The following is a 14,081-nucleotide window of genomic DNA, read 5'->3' as shown; positions in this document are numbered from 1 at the left end:
ATCTGTGGGTTTGTCCTCTGTCTCCCTTTCTTTTACTCACAGTTTGTCTATTGAGGAGGAACCCAGACCGCTGACTGGTGGTTTTGCACTGTCTGCATTTTACTGATTGCATACAAATGTCCTCTTCGATTCAACACGTTCTGAATTTTTCTGTAAATTGGCAGCCACATCCAGAGTCAAGTTTGATCCTTTGGCCATGCTGGAGGTGGTGCCTGGTATGATTACAGGAGGCACAAAATGTCTCTCTCTCTTTGAGATCTTGATAGCCATCGATGCTGAATGCCTATATTCATTGTGCAGGCTGTAAATTGTGATCTAATTCTATTATTTCTTTTGTATTAGTTTAGTTCAAGAAGAGATACTTCTCATCTACCTTTCACTACCCAGTGACATACTTCATTAGGGGAAGGGAGGATAAATGCTCAGATCTTTGCTTTAGTTATTGGTTGTCAATATAATGAGTTGATTCCTTACCATTCTCCAAAGGTGACTGATTCTTCTTCTTCTTCTTATGAACTCGTGGACTTAAACATGTTTAATTGACTTCAGTTTGTTGTAATTATTACTATTATTACCGCTATTAAAACTCAAACGGGCCCATCTTTGGCTAGTGAGAACCTCTTCAGGTTGACTCCAGAGTTCTTTTGATAGGACTTCAGTGGTTTTTGGTAGTTTCCTGCCATCTGATATTGTGAGATGCTCCATCATCATTTCCTACATTTTCTTCTCTAGACCTGGTGTGCTGGTTTGGTTTAGTGAGAAATTGTATTTCAGGACCGTGATGTGGTTGCTGAAGGGTACTCATTTTGTTAGACCTTTTCAGTGAACAGAAGTAAGGGAAAATGCATATTTAAAGATAAAATATCAGGTGCCTGGATGGCTCAGTCGTTAAGCATCTGCCTTCGGCTCAGGTCATGATCCCAGGGTCCTGGGCTCGAGTCCCACATCGGGCTCCCTCCTCAGGGGGAAGCCTGCTTCTCCCTCTCCCACTCCCGCTGCTTGTGTTTCTGCTCCCGCTATCTCTGTCTCTGTCAAATAAATAAATAAAATCTTAAAAAAAAAATAAAGATAAAATATCTATGAGTTCTTATTTCTGTTTCAACTTTAAGCCTAAAGATTTTCAGTTACTGTTTTCTCTATTACAGCTTGTCAGTTATGGGTTCTCTTTTCCATGCTACTATTCTTGGGTCTCAGTAACACAGGGGAAGAGAGAATACTCCATAATTCCTCATTTTTAAAATCTGACGTCATTTTGAATACTTGTACCATATAATCAGCATGTAACTATTGCATACTATACTCTCTCTCCTATAGCCCTTATTTACTTAGTTCTGCAGGTAGCTGTGTTTTTAGTGATCACTATCAGTTTGTATCTCATATCTTCCCAGTAACTTTGGTTGTTTGAAAGTCATCTTGTGGTAGAGTGTTCAAGAATAGCACATAAAATTAATATTCCCTGAGTTCGTGGATGTTGATAATAGTTTATATGTGCACTTGGTACCCTTGATTCTTTTTTTAAGATTTTATTTATTTATTTGAGAGAGAGAGAGAGGGAGAGAGAACGAGCATGAGCAGGGGGAGGGATAGAGGGAGAGGGAGAGGGAGAGAATCTCAAGTGGACTCCTCACTGAGCGTGAACCCTGACACAGAGCTCGATCTCACAACTCTGAGATCATGACCTGAGTTGAAATCAGGGGTTGGATGCTTAACCAACTGAGCCACCGAGGCGCCCCTGTGCCCTTCTTAGGTCAGTTTTGCAGGATATGAAGTCCTTTATTCACATTTTCTTTCCTTGAATAACTTTAATATGCTACTTCGTTTCATTCTGGCATAAAGCCTTGCTATCAAAGTCTGATAATATTTGTTTCCTTATAAGTCATCTATCTGCTTTTTCTAGATATTCAAAGGATTTTTTTCCTTTTTTTTTTTTTAAAGATTCTAATTTTATCAGAATAGGTATCACTGTGGGTCATTCTAGGCTACTGTTCTCAGGTATATGGTGTGTTCTTCCACTGTGTATTTTTAAAACTTTTTTTTTTTAATTTTCAGAAGGTGCTTTTAGTTATTATTTAAGTACTTTTTTTGTTTCCTTGCTTCTGTATGGACTTGTGTTATCTCTATGTTTGATCTTCTTTGCGTTTCATCATTAATAGTCACTATCTCTGGAATCCTTTTTGTTCTCTTCATTTTAAATTAAAAGTCTCTTTTTTCCCCAACATTCTGTTTTGCTTAAGACATCATCTGTTGATTTTATTTACACTAGTTAATCATACTTCTGAAATGACTTTTCTCTTTCATTTCTAATTTTTCTTGAGTTCTGTCATCTTATTTATGAGTTTTATTAATTCAAATTTATATTATTCTTTCATGTCATGAATCATTTTCTTAATATGTTTTAGCATAGCTTGAAATATTAGGTTTCAGTTTTGATCTGTTTTATGGGCATATTTTCCTGGCTTACTTTCAGAGACTCTGGGGTTTATACTCTGCTCTTTATTCTATTTTAAACTTATAATAACTTTATGTTGGACTTGACCTTGATACTTTTGTTTTTTTAAAGATTTTATTTATTTATTTGACAGAGAGAGACACAGCGAGAGAGGGAACACAAGCAGGGGGAGTGGGAGAGGGAGAAGCAGGATTCCCGCTGAGCAGGGAGCCTGATGTGGGGCTTGATCTCAGGACCCTGGGATCATGACCTGAGCCGAAGGCAGACGCTTAACGACTGAGCCACCCAGGTGCCCCGACCTTGATACTTCTAAGCTGTTCATTTTTATGTGAATTATATTGTCTCGAAATTTTAAAATGGGTTGTGGAGTTCAGGAAAACTTTTCTGATTTTAAGAATCCGTCTTTTGTTCCTGTGAGATATGTTTAAAAATATGGCCACTTGCTTTCTCGGATTTCTTGATTTTGTTCTCATCTCCACTCTGTCTGGGCCTTTTCTTTCCTTACTTTCTCTTATTGTTTTGTCTGTTTTTATGTGTCAGATTGAGAAAGACTGAAAAATTATCCCACTGCCACCAAGTTGCCAGAATCCCTCAAGTGTAATGCTTTAATTGTATTGGTCTCTTTGCTCTACTCAATTTCCCTCTTACTATGAATGGCATAGTTTTATAATTGTAAACTCACGTGCTTTATATTCCTTATTTTCTCCAGTGCAGTTTGATGCAACCAGCCAATACCATTATTTATATTCCTTAGTTTGTCTAAAATTTTCTAAGGTCACAAATGCACGGTCACCCAGAACTTTACCTTCTATAGGTATTTGATTAGGAATATCTAATGGTAATATTTTGCATCTCTTTACTACATCATGCTATGGACTAAAAATGTCTCTTTTACTACTGGCAATAGAGTTACTATTGCCTCTAAGTCTAACCAGATTTAGAGAACCAATTCTAGAAAACCTAGAGCCAAAGCAGATCAGAAAACTCAGCTTTAAAAAATCTGTTCTTTTAGAAGCATTTCTGGTAACAAAATCATCTGTATCTGTCAGTGTTCAAACGTGAAAAGCATATGTATATGTGTGTATACCCCTCCCCCCTTTCTTTTTAATCCTAAAAGGATTTACTGCAGGGAATTGGTTTTTGTGATTGTGGGGCTGGCTAGGCAAGTCTGAAGTCTGCAGGTCAAACCCTTGGGAGGGGCAGGCTGGTGTATTCAGGCACAAACTCAAGTTGCTGTTTATAGGTGGAATTTCTTCAACTTCAGGGGAGCCTCAGCTCTGCTTTTAAAACATTTTAACTAATTGAATCAAGTCCACCCAGATTATCTAGGATAATCTCCCTTACTTAGTGTCAATTGGTTATAGACTTCAGTTCCATCTCCAGAATCCCTTTACGGGGACACCTAGTTTGATTGAATAACTTGGGACTGTAGCGTAGACAAGTTGAATTATCAAAAGACCATCACAGTTATTAAATTTTTATTTGCTTAGATATTATGTTGATTATTATCTTCATTATATTGCTGTTATCAGGATTTGCAATGAGAACTTTTATACAATTAGTCTCATTAATATTCTCAACATCTTTGTTGAATAGCAGGTACAAATAGATACCCCCAGTTTTAAATAAAAAGATGGAGATGTGAGAAATAATGAGAATTGTGAAGCTACTAAATGGTTGTTTCAGGACTGGAACCTAGGTATCATCCTCCATCAGGTGTGGTTCAGTCCACTTTCTCATGCTCTCTGTGTCACTCCTTGTACCTCAACACTATGGAGACACCTGTGCTTCGTAGGTTAAAACTCTTTTTCTTGTTTAATAGCTGACTTTACATTTTTCACACTTGGGTAATGATCGATTCTTGTAATTTGTTATCCCAGCACATTTTTACCTGCTTTTTAATCAGAATTATTTTTGCAATCTCTCTTTTTTTTCTGTGTCAAATATCATTCAGCTTGTTCCGTTCTTTTATTGCCAAATAGTAAATATGTTGACCAACTTAATATTGTCATTTTAGTGTAATTTTCCTCGAAGAACACTATGTTCTTATTAAATGCTTAATCTGTTGAAATAAATATTATAATTTCTAGTGGATATAAATAAGTGCTTTTCTCAAAACAGTAACATGTTTCCAATTTTAGAAATGTCTAGATTTCTAAGCCTTTAATTTTGCCATAAAACCTTTTGTGTTTCTAAAATTCTTGGTTTAATTGTTCAATAATAATAATAATAGCTTATGAGAAAGAAAAAAACATTCATATGGTAGACAAGCCCTGGTAAGGAATCCTCAGTTCCTTGGCATTAATTTGGCTGGATTGTTGTATGATTCACTTCAACCTTACTTAATTATATTGTGCAAATTTACTTTGGGTTTAGTTTTGGACAAAAGGGCAAGTACTGACAAATCATATGCCATCCTCTTAGTCCTCTTAATGTATTCAACAGGAACCTAAATACCAAATGTAGGGAAACAGTCTCTTAACAGTTTCTCTGACTCCAAGAGGATGGAGGGATCATATATCATCATGTGCCCAAGAAAGGCAGTGAAAAATAAATAAACCAATAAATGTAATTTAATATTTTCTTCAAGTCAACAGAGTGAAATAATCCCTGCAAGTATTCTAAGAGCCACATTATTTAATTTTAAATTAAATTGGATTAATTCTATTCTTCAAGCTTTGAAAAGAAAAGCTGAGATAAACTGTATCATATTTTAACTGTACCATATTAACTTTTAGGAGTTCAAGCTGAAAGTAATATAAAACCAAGTGTATTATGTCCTTTAACAGGAAGTCCAAGAAAGAAAGGGGCTCTAGGAGTTGTTGATACCATTTCAAACACTTGATCAAGAACCTGATTCTGTCTTCCTCCCTGATGTGCTGTCCTCTGTGTGTCCACTTTTCCCTCACATTGGCTTCTCCCACATTGACAGGTCCACTCATTTAGTTTTAGGCATAACGAAAAAAAGAAAAGAGGACCCACTGTGTCTTCTCTAGAAGTGTGAAAACCTTCCTGGAAGGGAATTGGCCTGTTTTTGTCGAATCTCATTGGCCAGAATCAGGGTACACACCATTTTTATACCTTTCACTATGATTAGGAATAGGACTTCCATGATTGTTTTCTACCAGTGTGTCTCAAGCTGTAATGTCTTGATGCATAACCTAGGGATCTTGTGAAAATGTAGATTTCGATTCAGTAGGTTTAGAGTGATCTCTAGACTTAGGCTTTGTAACAATTTGACAGGTGATTCTGATGCTGCTGGTCTGTAGATCACACTCGGAATAGCAAGGGCTTTGATTAATAACCTGGGTATTATAGATGTTGAGAATTAACCAATATTATCACTGCACTACTTTAAGCTGGGTACCGAACTTGTCAAATAAACACTGCATATGGCCTGCATGAGGGAGCTTACTTAGTTAAATAGAGGAGTAATAACTCAGAGACTCTAATGACAAATCTCAGCAACCTGTATGGAGACACAGCAACTAAGAAAGCATGGTGAGGATATGAGAAGTGGGGGAGAGAAAAAGGCAAAGTGTTAGGTTATAATCCTTGGATCATATAATTTTGTGGTTCGTTTCTCAGTATTTCTCAGAGTTGGGGATATTTACAGTGGCAAAATCATATAAAAAAACTCAAAGCAGGATAAAGAGCCTGGAACTCAAGAATGTAAAAGCAGAAAACTATATGCAAACACTGCTGCATAAAGGAGAAATTTAACATGACTTCTTTCTTCCTTCATAGTGCTGCCCACTCTGCTAAATTGATAGTTTGTAGTCAGTCAGGCAAAGACCTATTATTTTGGATTATAGAAGAAAAGTTATCATTATTTTTTACTTCTGAAATGTACATGTCATCATTTGCTATTTTTAACTGTAATGCATTACTGGAAGCTGAGTAAATAATGCAATGTCTAGTAGAGTAAATTATATTTCTCTTTGGTACAATGCATTGACCAAGGCTTTACAACAAATAATCAATTCATTGGACTGGATCTATAATATAAATGGGGGAAAAAAGCAACTTTGGCTTAGTTTAGAGGAAATACTGCTGGATTTTGTGTCATTAAACCTGGTTTAGAGTTTTAATCCTGCTACTAACAGGCTACATATCACATTTCTAATCTTTCTGAATCCTGATTTTATGATCTTTAAATGGAAATAACCGTCATATAGGTTTTTTTGAGATAGCAGTGACAGAACCAAGATAATAGCCTATGTACCATCAGGTACATGGAGGCACTTATTAAATGATTATTGAAGATAAGCCTGAATATTATGAGGGTATAATGGTATGATGAATGGTTATTGTTATTTCAAGAGATAAATAACATGTATGTCAGGGGCTCCTGGGTGGCTCAGTCGTTAAGCGTCTGCCTTTGGCTTGGGTCATGATCCCAGGGTCCTGGGATCAAGCCCCGCATTGGGCTCCCTGATCAGTGGGGAGCCTGCTTCTCCCTCTACCACTCCCCCTGCTTGTGTTCCCTCTCTCACTGTGTCTCTCTCTGTCAAATAAATAAAATCTTTAAAAAAAAATAGCATGTATGTCTACTGTGCTCTTTAATTATATAAACAATGTATATCCTATATAAGCAATTTTGTGCTTATGTTAGCATATTACTAAACACAAATATAAACATAATGTAATGTAATCACCTCTGTGTACACCTTGATCTCCTTAAGCAGGCCCTCAATGTCTTTAAGTTGAGGTATTGTTCAGAAATACCTTGGCATAAATGATCTCCAGATGCCTTTGAGGTTCTGTATTTATGTAGCTTCCCTTTATTATTACTTTTAACTAATGATTAGTATATTTTGTTATAATAATTTATAAAAGCTTGAGGAGGGCTTACATATTCTTGTCTCTAAAAACAGCAGTGAATTTAATTCATTTTAACCAAGAACTTGAGCAACTCAGTAAATAAAGATAATATATATGATGGCAGGGAAGAAAAACATGTATGTAAGTAAGACTTGAAACCCTACCTTTAGGGTGATTTCGTATACCAAGAGGGAAAAAAGTATATATCTATATCTGTATCCATCTATATATGATATGATATGAGAAGTGGGGGAGATATCTTTCTCTCCCTTATATATATATCTGTATATACTTTATAGATACATAGTAACTTTTATAGAGAGAGATATATAGAGATTTCCCCCACTTCTCATATCATATATATATATATATATATATATATACATACATACATATATATATATATATAGAGAGAGAGAGAATATATTAGAAGAGATTCAAGATAGAAAAGCCTGTCATTGAGGCTTTGATGGCTGGTTGTAAAGTAAGGGGTCAAGTGAGGTCTCATTGAAAATGCAGGAAGGGAAAAATGAAGGAGGGGAAATCGGAGGGGGAGACGAACCATGAGAGACTATGGATTCTGAGAAACAAACTGAGGGTTCTAGAGGGGAGGAGGGGTGGGCGGATGGGTTAGCCTGGTGAAGGCACGTATTGCATGGAGCACTGGGTGTTATACGCAAACAATGAATCATGGAACACTACATCAAAAACTAATGATGTAATGTATGGTGACTAACATAACATAATTAAAAAAAAAGAATGCAGAGAATTGAAGAAATGGGAGAATCACATGGTCAGCTGTGGTTCTAGAGGAAACCGTCATAGCACGGGAACTTGGAAATCCTAAGGTCATAAAAGAGGCTGTTGGGCATCACTGAGGCCAGGGTGAGTTTGGGGATCACTGAGAATATTCACAGGACTATGCTGGAGAGGACACTTTAGCCTGGTAGATCACTGTGATGGGAATGATACTTGGGGATGCTGGGAATTCCAGAAGTTGAGAGGTTGGTGAGTGGGATTGTAGAGGAATGTCGTTCTTCAAGGGACGGACTAGGTAATGGTGGCCTTCCCTAAAGGAGAGGAAGGCCAGAGAAGAAAACATGCCCTCCTTTAAAGAAAAGTTTGGAGGAAGGTGGTATCATGAGATGAATGGCAATTAAGATGGAAAGAGGAAATAATGATGACTGAGAGAGAAACATTGAAGGTACTTAGAATCTCTTCATTAGAGAAGATGGGCTTTTGAAAGGCATGGGGTTAAAAGACGTGGGTGTGTGTGTGCACACACAAGATAATTCAGAAGGAGGGCTGCCAAGGGACTTGGCTGGTCTTGCAGAAGAGCTGAGAAATATAAATGGCAGAGAGGAAGGTGCTGGAAGGTTGAGGGCACCATTGGAGGGATAAGTTAGAGGAAGAGGAAGTGAGAGTATGTGCAGGTATAAAGAGTGCCTTGCAGTTAGAAAGATTGTATCAAATGATGTAATCACTGAAAAAAAGGGCAGCCTGAAATTTGCATATGTAATGGGTTTTTGTTTGTGTGGTTTGTATGGATAAAGAATCTAGACTTGATTTTATGGATTTTTATCTTAAGACTTCTGAATATAAGCTGCATATATAAGCTTATGCTTATATGCTTAATGAAGAGAAAATACAATATAAGCATTTTGTCTTCATTATTATCCAGGAGAATGATCAGAGATCTTGGTGCAAAAATCATGGAATAGGTGGGTAAGGAAAGAGTTAACAAAAAGCTGAATGAATAAGGGGTACCTGCGTGGCTTAGTTCTTGAGTCTGCCTTAGGCTCAGGTCATGATCCCAGGGTCCTGGAATAGAGCCCCATGGATCGAACCCCAGGTCATTGGGCTCTCTGCTCAGCGGGAATTCTGCTTCTCCCTTTCCCACTCCCCACTGCTTGTGTTCCTTCTCTTGCTGTCTCTCTCTCTCTCTCTCTGTCAAAATAAATAAATAAAATCTTTTAAAAAAATGCTGAATGAATAAAATATGGTAAAATCATAGTTGGGACTTTGTGTCCTTAGGTGTATATGTATGCGTATGCATACCCATACATGCGTATATACTACATAGTATGCACAGATATATCATTTCAGGGATGTGGAGAAAAGAGAGTACAGATACAGTGGATTTTAGGATTTAAAGTTACTAAAATAATAGAATGATCCCTTTATTATTTACTCTTTTAAAAAATACAAAGTGCTTCAGCCATGAAAAAATTATAGGAAACAGTAAGATGACCACTAATGTACCCACCAAATTTAAAAGAAGTTGACATTTTGCATTTTTATTTCATATACTAATTTTTGTTAAGGAATTTTATTTAAGGTTTTAACATGTATACGTGTATTTCACATCAGCGGAATAATGGAGCTGGTTGTGATTGCTATTGCTAATTTTTCAGTAATTTTAGGAGCCAAACGATATTATATTGGTAATGTGAAAGTGACCATAGCGGGAGTATTTACACCACAGAAATTCGGACATGATACAAATCAACACTTTATATTTTTGGTTAGGAACGAGTTGTTCAGCATTTTACCAGCACACTGCTGGTCTTAGTTTGCATAAACATTTACACTGTATTTTGTTGGATGGCCAAATCTCAATCTATTCAGGAAAATTTGGATCTTTCTCATATTGAACTGTTCTTATATTGAAATGATTCTGAGTTTGACATTCTTGTACATTATCTCTTTGATCACATATGCAAAAATGATTCATTCAGATGTAGAAATATAGAAGTGAACTTTTGGGTGCTAGGGTATATACATCTTCAGATTTACTAGATAGTAACAAACTATCTTCTAAAATGACTGTAATATTTTATACTTCCATTTGTAATTTTAGAGCTTTTGTTTCACACATCTAGTAGTATGAGATGATCTTTAAGTAGTATGAAAGGATACCAGGATATTTAGCATTTCACCAACAAGAGTTGAGGTTGAGGATCATGACCGGTTCTTTCTCATAGTTATGACTTTTCTTTTGCCCTTTGTGCTGTCTTTGACATATAGACATTTTAAAATTAAGGTTGAGGATTTCTTCTCATGGTTATTAGACATATACATTTTCTCTTTTTATAGCCTGTCCACTTTTTGATAGGGTTGTTTGTCTTTTTTCTTATTGAACTGTAGAAGATCTTTACATAACCTGGCTATTTATCTTTTGATGGATTATTTCCATGACAAATATCTTATCACAGTTCATGGCTTGGTTTTTTTCACTTTATTTATGATGTCTTTCAACATATAGAAGTTATAAATTTTATTATAGTTGAATTTTTCAACCATTTCCTTTATAGCTTACACTTACTGGTCTTGTGTGAGGTACCCTGATGTCATAAATATGCTTTTCAGTATTTCATTTTGAAAGTTGACAGATATGCTATTAACATTTAGGTCCTTTTGATTACTTCTCTTAAACAGTATAAATTGGCTGTCATTAATGCCAAAGAGATAAGGTTTGCAAAGAGGTACAGATTTTGGTTTGGCTCTAAATTATTCATCGGTATTTTATTGTCATTCTGTGGCCGGTCACATGCTACACTTTTAGAATACAAAGATGCATTGGGCATGGTCTTGGTCTTCTTATGGGGACAAACTTATTATATAGCACATGCTGTATAGAATAAGGGCTAAAAGAAGCTCCCATATGTATACTCTGGGAAAAGGAATTATATGCCATGGGGCCAATAACTGTTCTGTTAATTCATATGCTCTGAGCCAATAACAATTTTATGGAAAATAGTAGTAATGTATAATATCAGTGCTATACCCCTAAAGGATACCAGAGTTTATTTCCATGCTTTTTTTGGGTTGAATGACAATGGAAAAGATTTGTGGGGCTACATAGACATTTTCCTCCTAATTTAGGAACAAGAATAATTTATCACAGGTATCGGTTGCTAAGATGCTTTAGATTTATGGAAATGATAAGAACCTGTCTTTTAAAGATTGGTTTCTGCTTGCAGAGACGAAATGGAGAAGATATACCAGTAGCCCAGACTAAGAACATCAATCACAGAAGATTTGCTGCTTCCTTTAGATTGCAGGAAGTGACAAAAACTGACCAGGATTTGTACCGCTGTGTAACGCAGTCAGAACGAGGCTCCGGTGTGTCCAATTTCGCTCAACTTATTGTAAGAGGTAAAGTTGCTTTCACTTCATGAAATTGCTTGGCTTGGTTAGAACAAAACAGCCTTGTAGATATTTTGATTGATTTTTAAACCTGCTGCTCTTCATCGCAAGTCACCGAAAAATTTTATCATATAAAAGTTCTGCTAATGTCTTAAAGTAAAATAAGACTGTTGTACATTTGTCGAACAAGGTTTCAACAAGTGTTTTCCATAGAAAGGAATCTATTTTAAAAAGCTGTAATAGGGCTAACCATGTAGAACACTTTATTCCATTTTGCCACCATCTAGTTTTGCATTTTAATTTTAGACTTGCTTTTCCTGTTTAAAATAGCTCCACAGATACCACTTTTGTTCTTCAAAGCATTGTGGCCATGAGGTCAAGGTCAGAGTTTCTATCCCCATGGAGATCTGTAAAGGTTAACAGTATCAAAACCCAGTGGTGGTGGATGTTCACCAATTCTGGCCCCCAGAGGATCTTAGAAAGTTAGGCTTGCTAAGTGGTCTTTAGCTTAGCTTGACAAGTACACGTGCACAGTGTGTATTAAATTCATTCAAAATTTACTGGGTCCCTGATACTATGAAACATATACACCAAATATATACACTGTTCCAGTTTGTGGAGATAAAATTGTAAATAAAATACAAAGTCCCTGACCATGTAGAGCTCAACACTGAGGTGTATTAGGCACACTATATAGAAAAATACTGAAAATGTATCAAATTATGGTATGTGTTATGAAGAAACATAAATACTCAAAGTGATGGTGATTAATATTTTTGTTAGGGTGATCTGGAAGACCTCTTTGAGAGAGGCAGTTGAACTGAAGCCCTAAAAATGAGGAATCGGGTACCTGGGTGGCTGAGTCCGTTAAGCGTCTGCCTTTGGCTCAGGTCCTGATCCCAGGGTCCTGGGATTGAGTCCCACATCAGGCTCCCCGCTTGGCGGGGAGTCTGCTTCTCTGCCCCTCCCCTGGCTCATGTGCATTCTCTCTCACTCGCTCACTCTCTTTCTCTCTCAAATAAATAAGATCTTTAAAAAAAATAAAAAATAAAAATGAGTAATCTATTTCCCCTGTGAAAATTTAAAGGAAATACAGCTCTGTTGAATAGACTCCGGCATCAATCAATAATGACACAAATGAAAATAATTATAAACCACCTAAATCTCCTCAAGTTTGGGAGATCGTAACAAGAATGTCTAACCTGAACTGAGATTTATCTGAGACATCAAGACAAGGTCCTTGTGAGTGAGCTTTCTTTGAGATAGCATCTGAAGGTTGAGAACCGTTGTCCAGGTGAGGGATGTGGATGTGAGGGCAGGGATAAGAGAAATAAATGCCCGCAGGAAGTGCCAGGCAGAGAACAGGGCACGTGTCAAGGCTCAGAGGCTGGAAGGAGAACATGAGAGACATCCATATTCAAGTTAATCTATTTTAAATGCTTGACATCAGATGTCTTTTATATATATTATTTCATTTTAAGATTTACTTGATTTTAATACTTTAACCTTTAATGCTTTAGAGAGAAGAAAATTGAAATTCAGACTATATGATAATTGCCCAGAGCCACAAAAATCTAATAATTGACTGAACCAGAATTTAACCCTGTGTTTCTTGACTCCTGAGGCTGGGCTCCTGCTTTTCCACCACAGCTTTATCTCACATTATCATGATTAAATAATGCCACTAGCCGTTTGTAATGCTTTTTGTCTTGAGAGATCCTATAGATCATTTTTAAAAAAAAAAAGTTTATCTTTGTAGACTGGATATGACTCTGTATTAAATAAGACTTCTCTCGTGTCTCCAGAGTCAGCTCATATCATCTGCTTAAGTTCATGAAATCACAGTCCCAATTAATCGAATAATAAGAAAATAGGATAGTATTTTAGCGTTCAGTGCTCAGGCAAGGTTCAGGCAGAGAGACGATTTTTATGTTTGTAGATGCTTGTATACTCATCTCTCTTGAGCTTGTTCCAGCCTCTTTCTCACCTGAGCCTACTTTGGAAAGCCTGAAGGTGTCCTTGGGTAGTCTTCAGAGTGATTAATATGCTCTGGATACCGGAAGTTGGGTGTGCCCTTGAGTCATCATGCTCACTGATGTGTATGGTACTCTGCATTTGATGTGCAGGCGCTTAAAGAGCTGGTGGCTTTTCATAGTGCAGTTAGAGTGCTTTTGAATACCATACAGTTATTTATATGTGTGTCTGTCTGTATGTGTGTATGTCGATGTGTATATATACATATATATACATATATATACTTTTTTTGAGGAAGTGGTCTTGTGGTGTATTCAACAGTTTGTAGAAAGCAGAGTTGAAACTTTTATCTGGGTGCTCCGTTTGAAAGATACATTTCCTTTTCTCATAGAGCTGTTTTATATTTGTGTATTTTAGTTTTGTTTTGGCATTACCAGATCTCTCTTGTTTATCTGAATCAAAAAATAGATTTTATCATTTTATCAAAGCTTGGTTTTCTTTACCTGGAGACAGATGTATTATGGCTGCTCTGGGAGTGTTACTTGTGGAATAAATATTTCAGTAAGATGTATAAATAGAGAATCTTCGGATTTCATAGAGAAGTTTGACTTTTTTTCTTTTCCTTTTTTAAAGTTCTGCCATTTAGCCTACATTTTGTTTCAGATTTTATATGGTTGGGTTAAAA

General features: G+C 36.4%; 1 protein-coding gene across 2 annotated transcripts in view; it reads left to right on the top strand.

Annotated features, from left to right (window-relative positions):
• Nucleotides 1–14,081, top strand: part of PTPRK (protein tyrosine phosphatase receptor type K) — a 555,842-nt gene that overhangs the window by 291,571 nt on the left and 250,190 nt on the right. For both annotated transcript variants that reach the window (XM_034990587.1, XM_034990586.1), the window contains exon 6: nt 11,257–11,431. In XM_034990587.1, the coding sequence (XP_034846478.1) occupies nt 11,257–11,431 (175 nt within the window). The remainder of the gene's footprint in view (nt 1–11,256; nt 11,432–14,081) is intronic.

The sequence above is a fragment of the Mirounga leonina genome, unplaced genomic scaffold, assembly GCF_011800145.1.
Source record: "Mirounga leonina isolate KUSES-001 unplaced genomic scaffold, KU_Mleo_1.0 Mir_53, whole genome shotgun sequence".
NCBI lineage: Eukaryota > Metazoa > Chordata > Mammalia > Carnivora > Phocidae > Mirounga > Mirounga leonina.
This window is presented reverse-complemented; position numbering and strand designations above follow the sequence as displayed.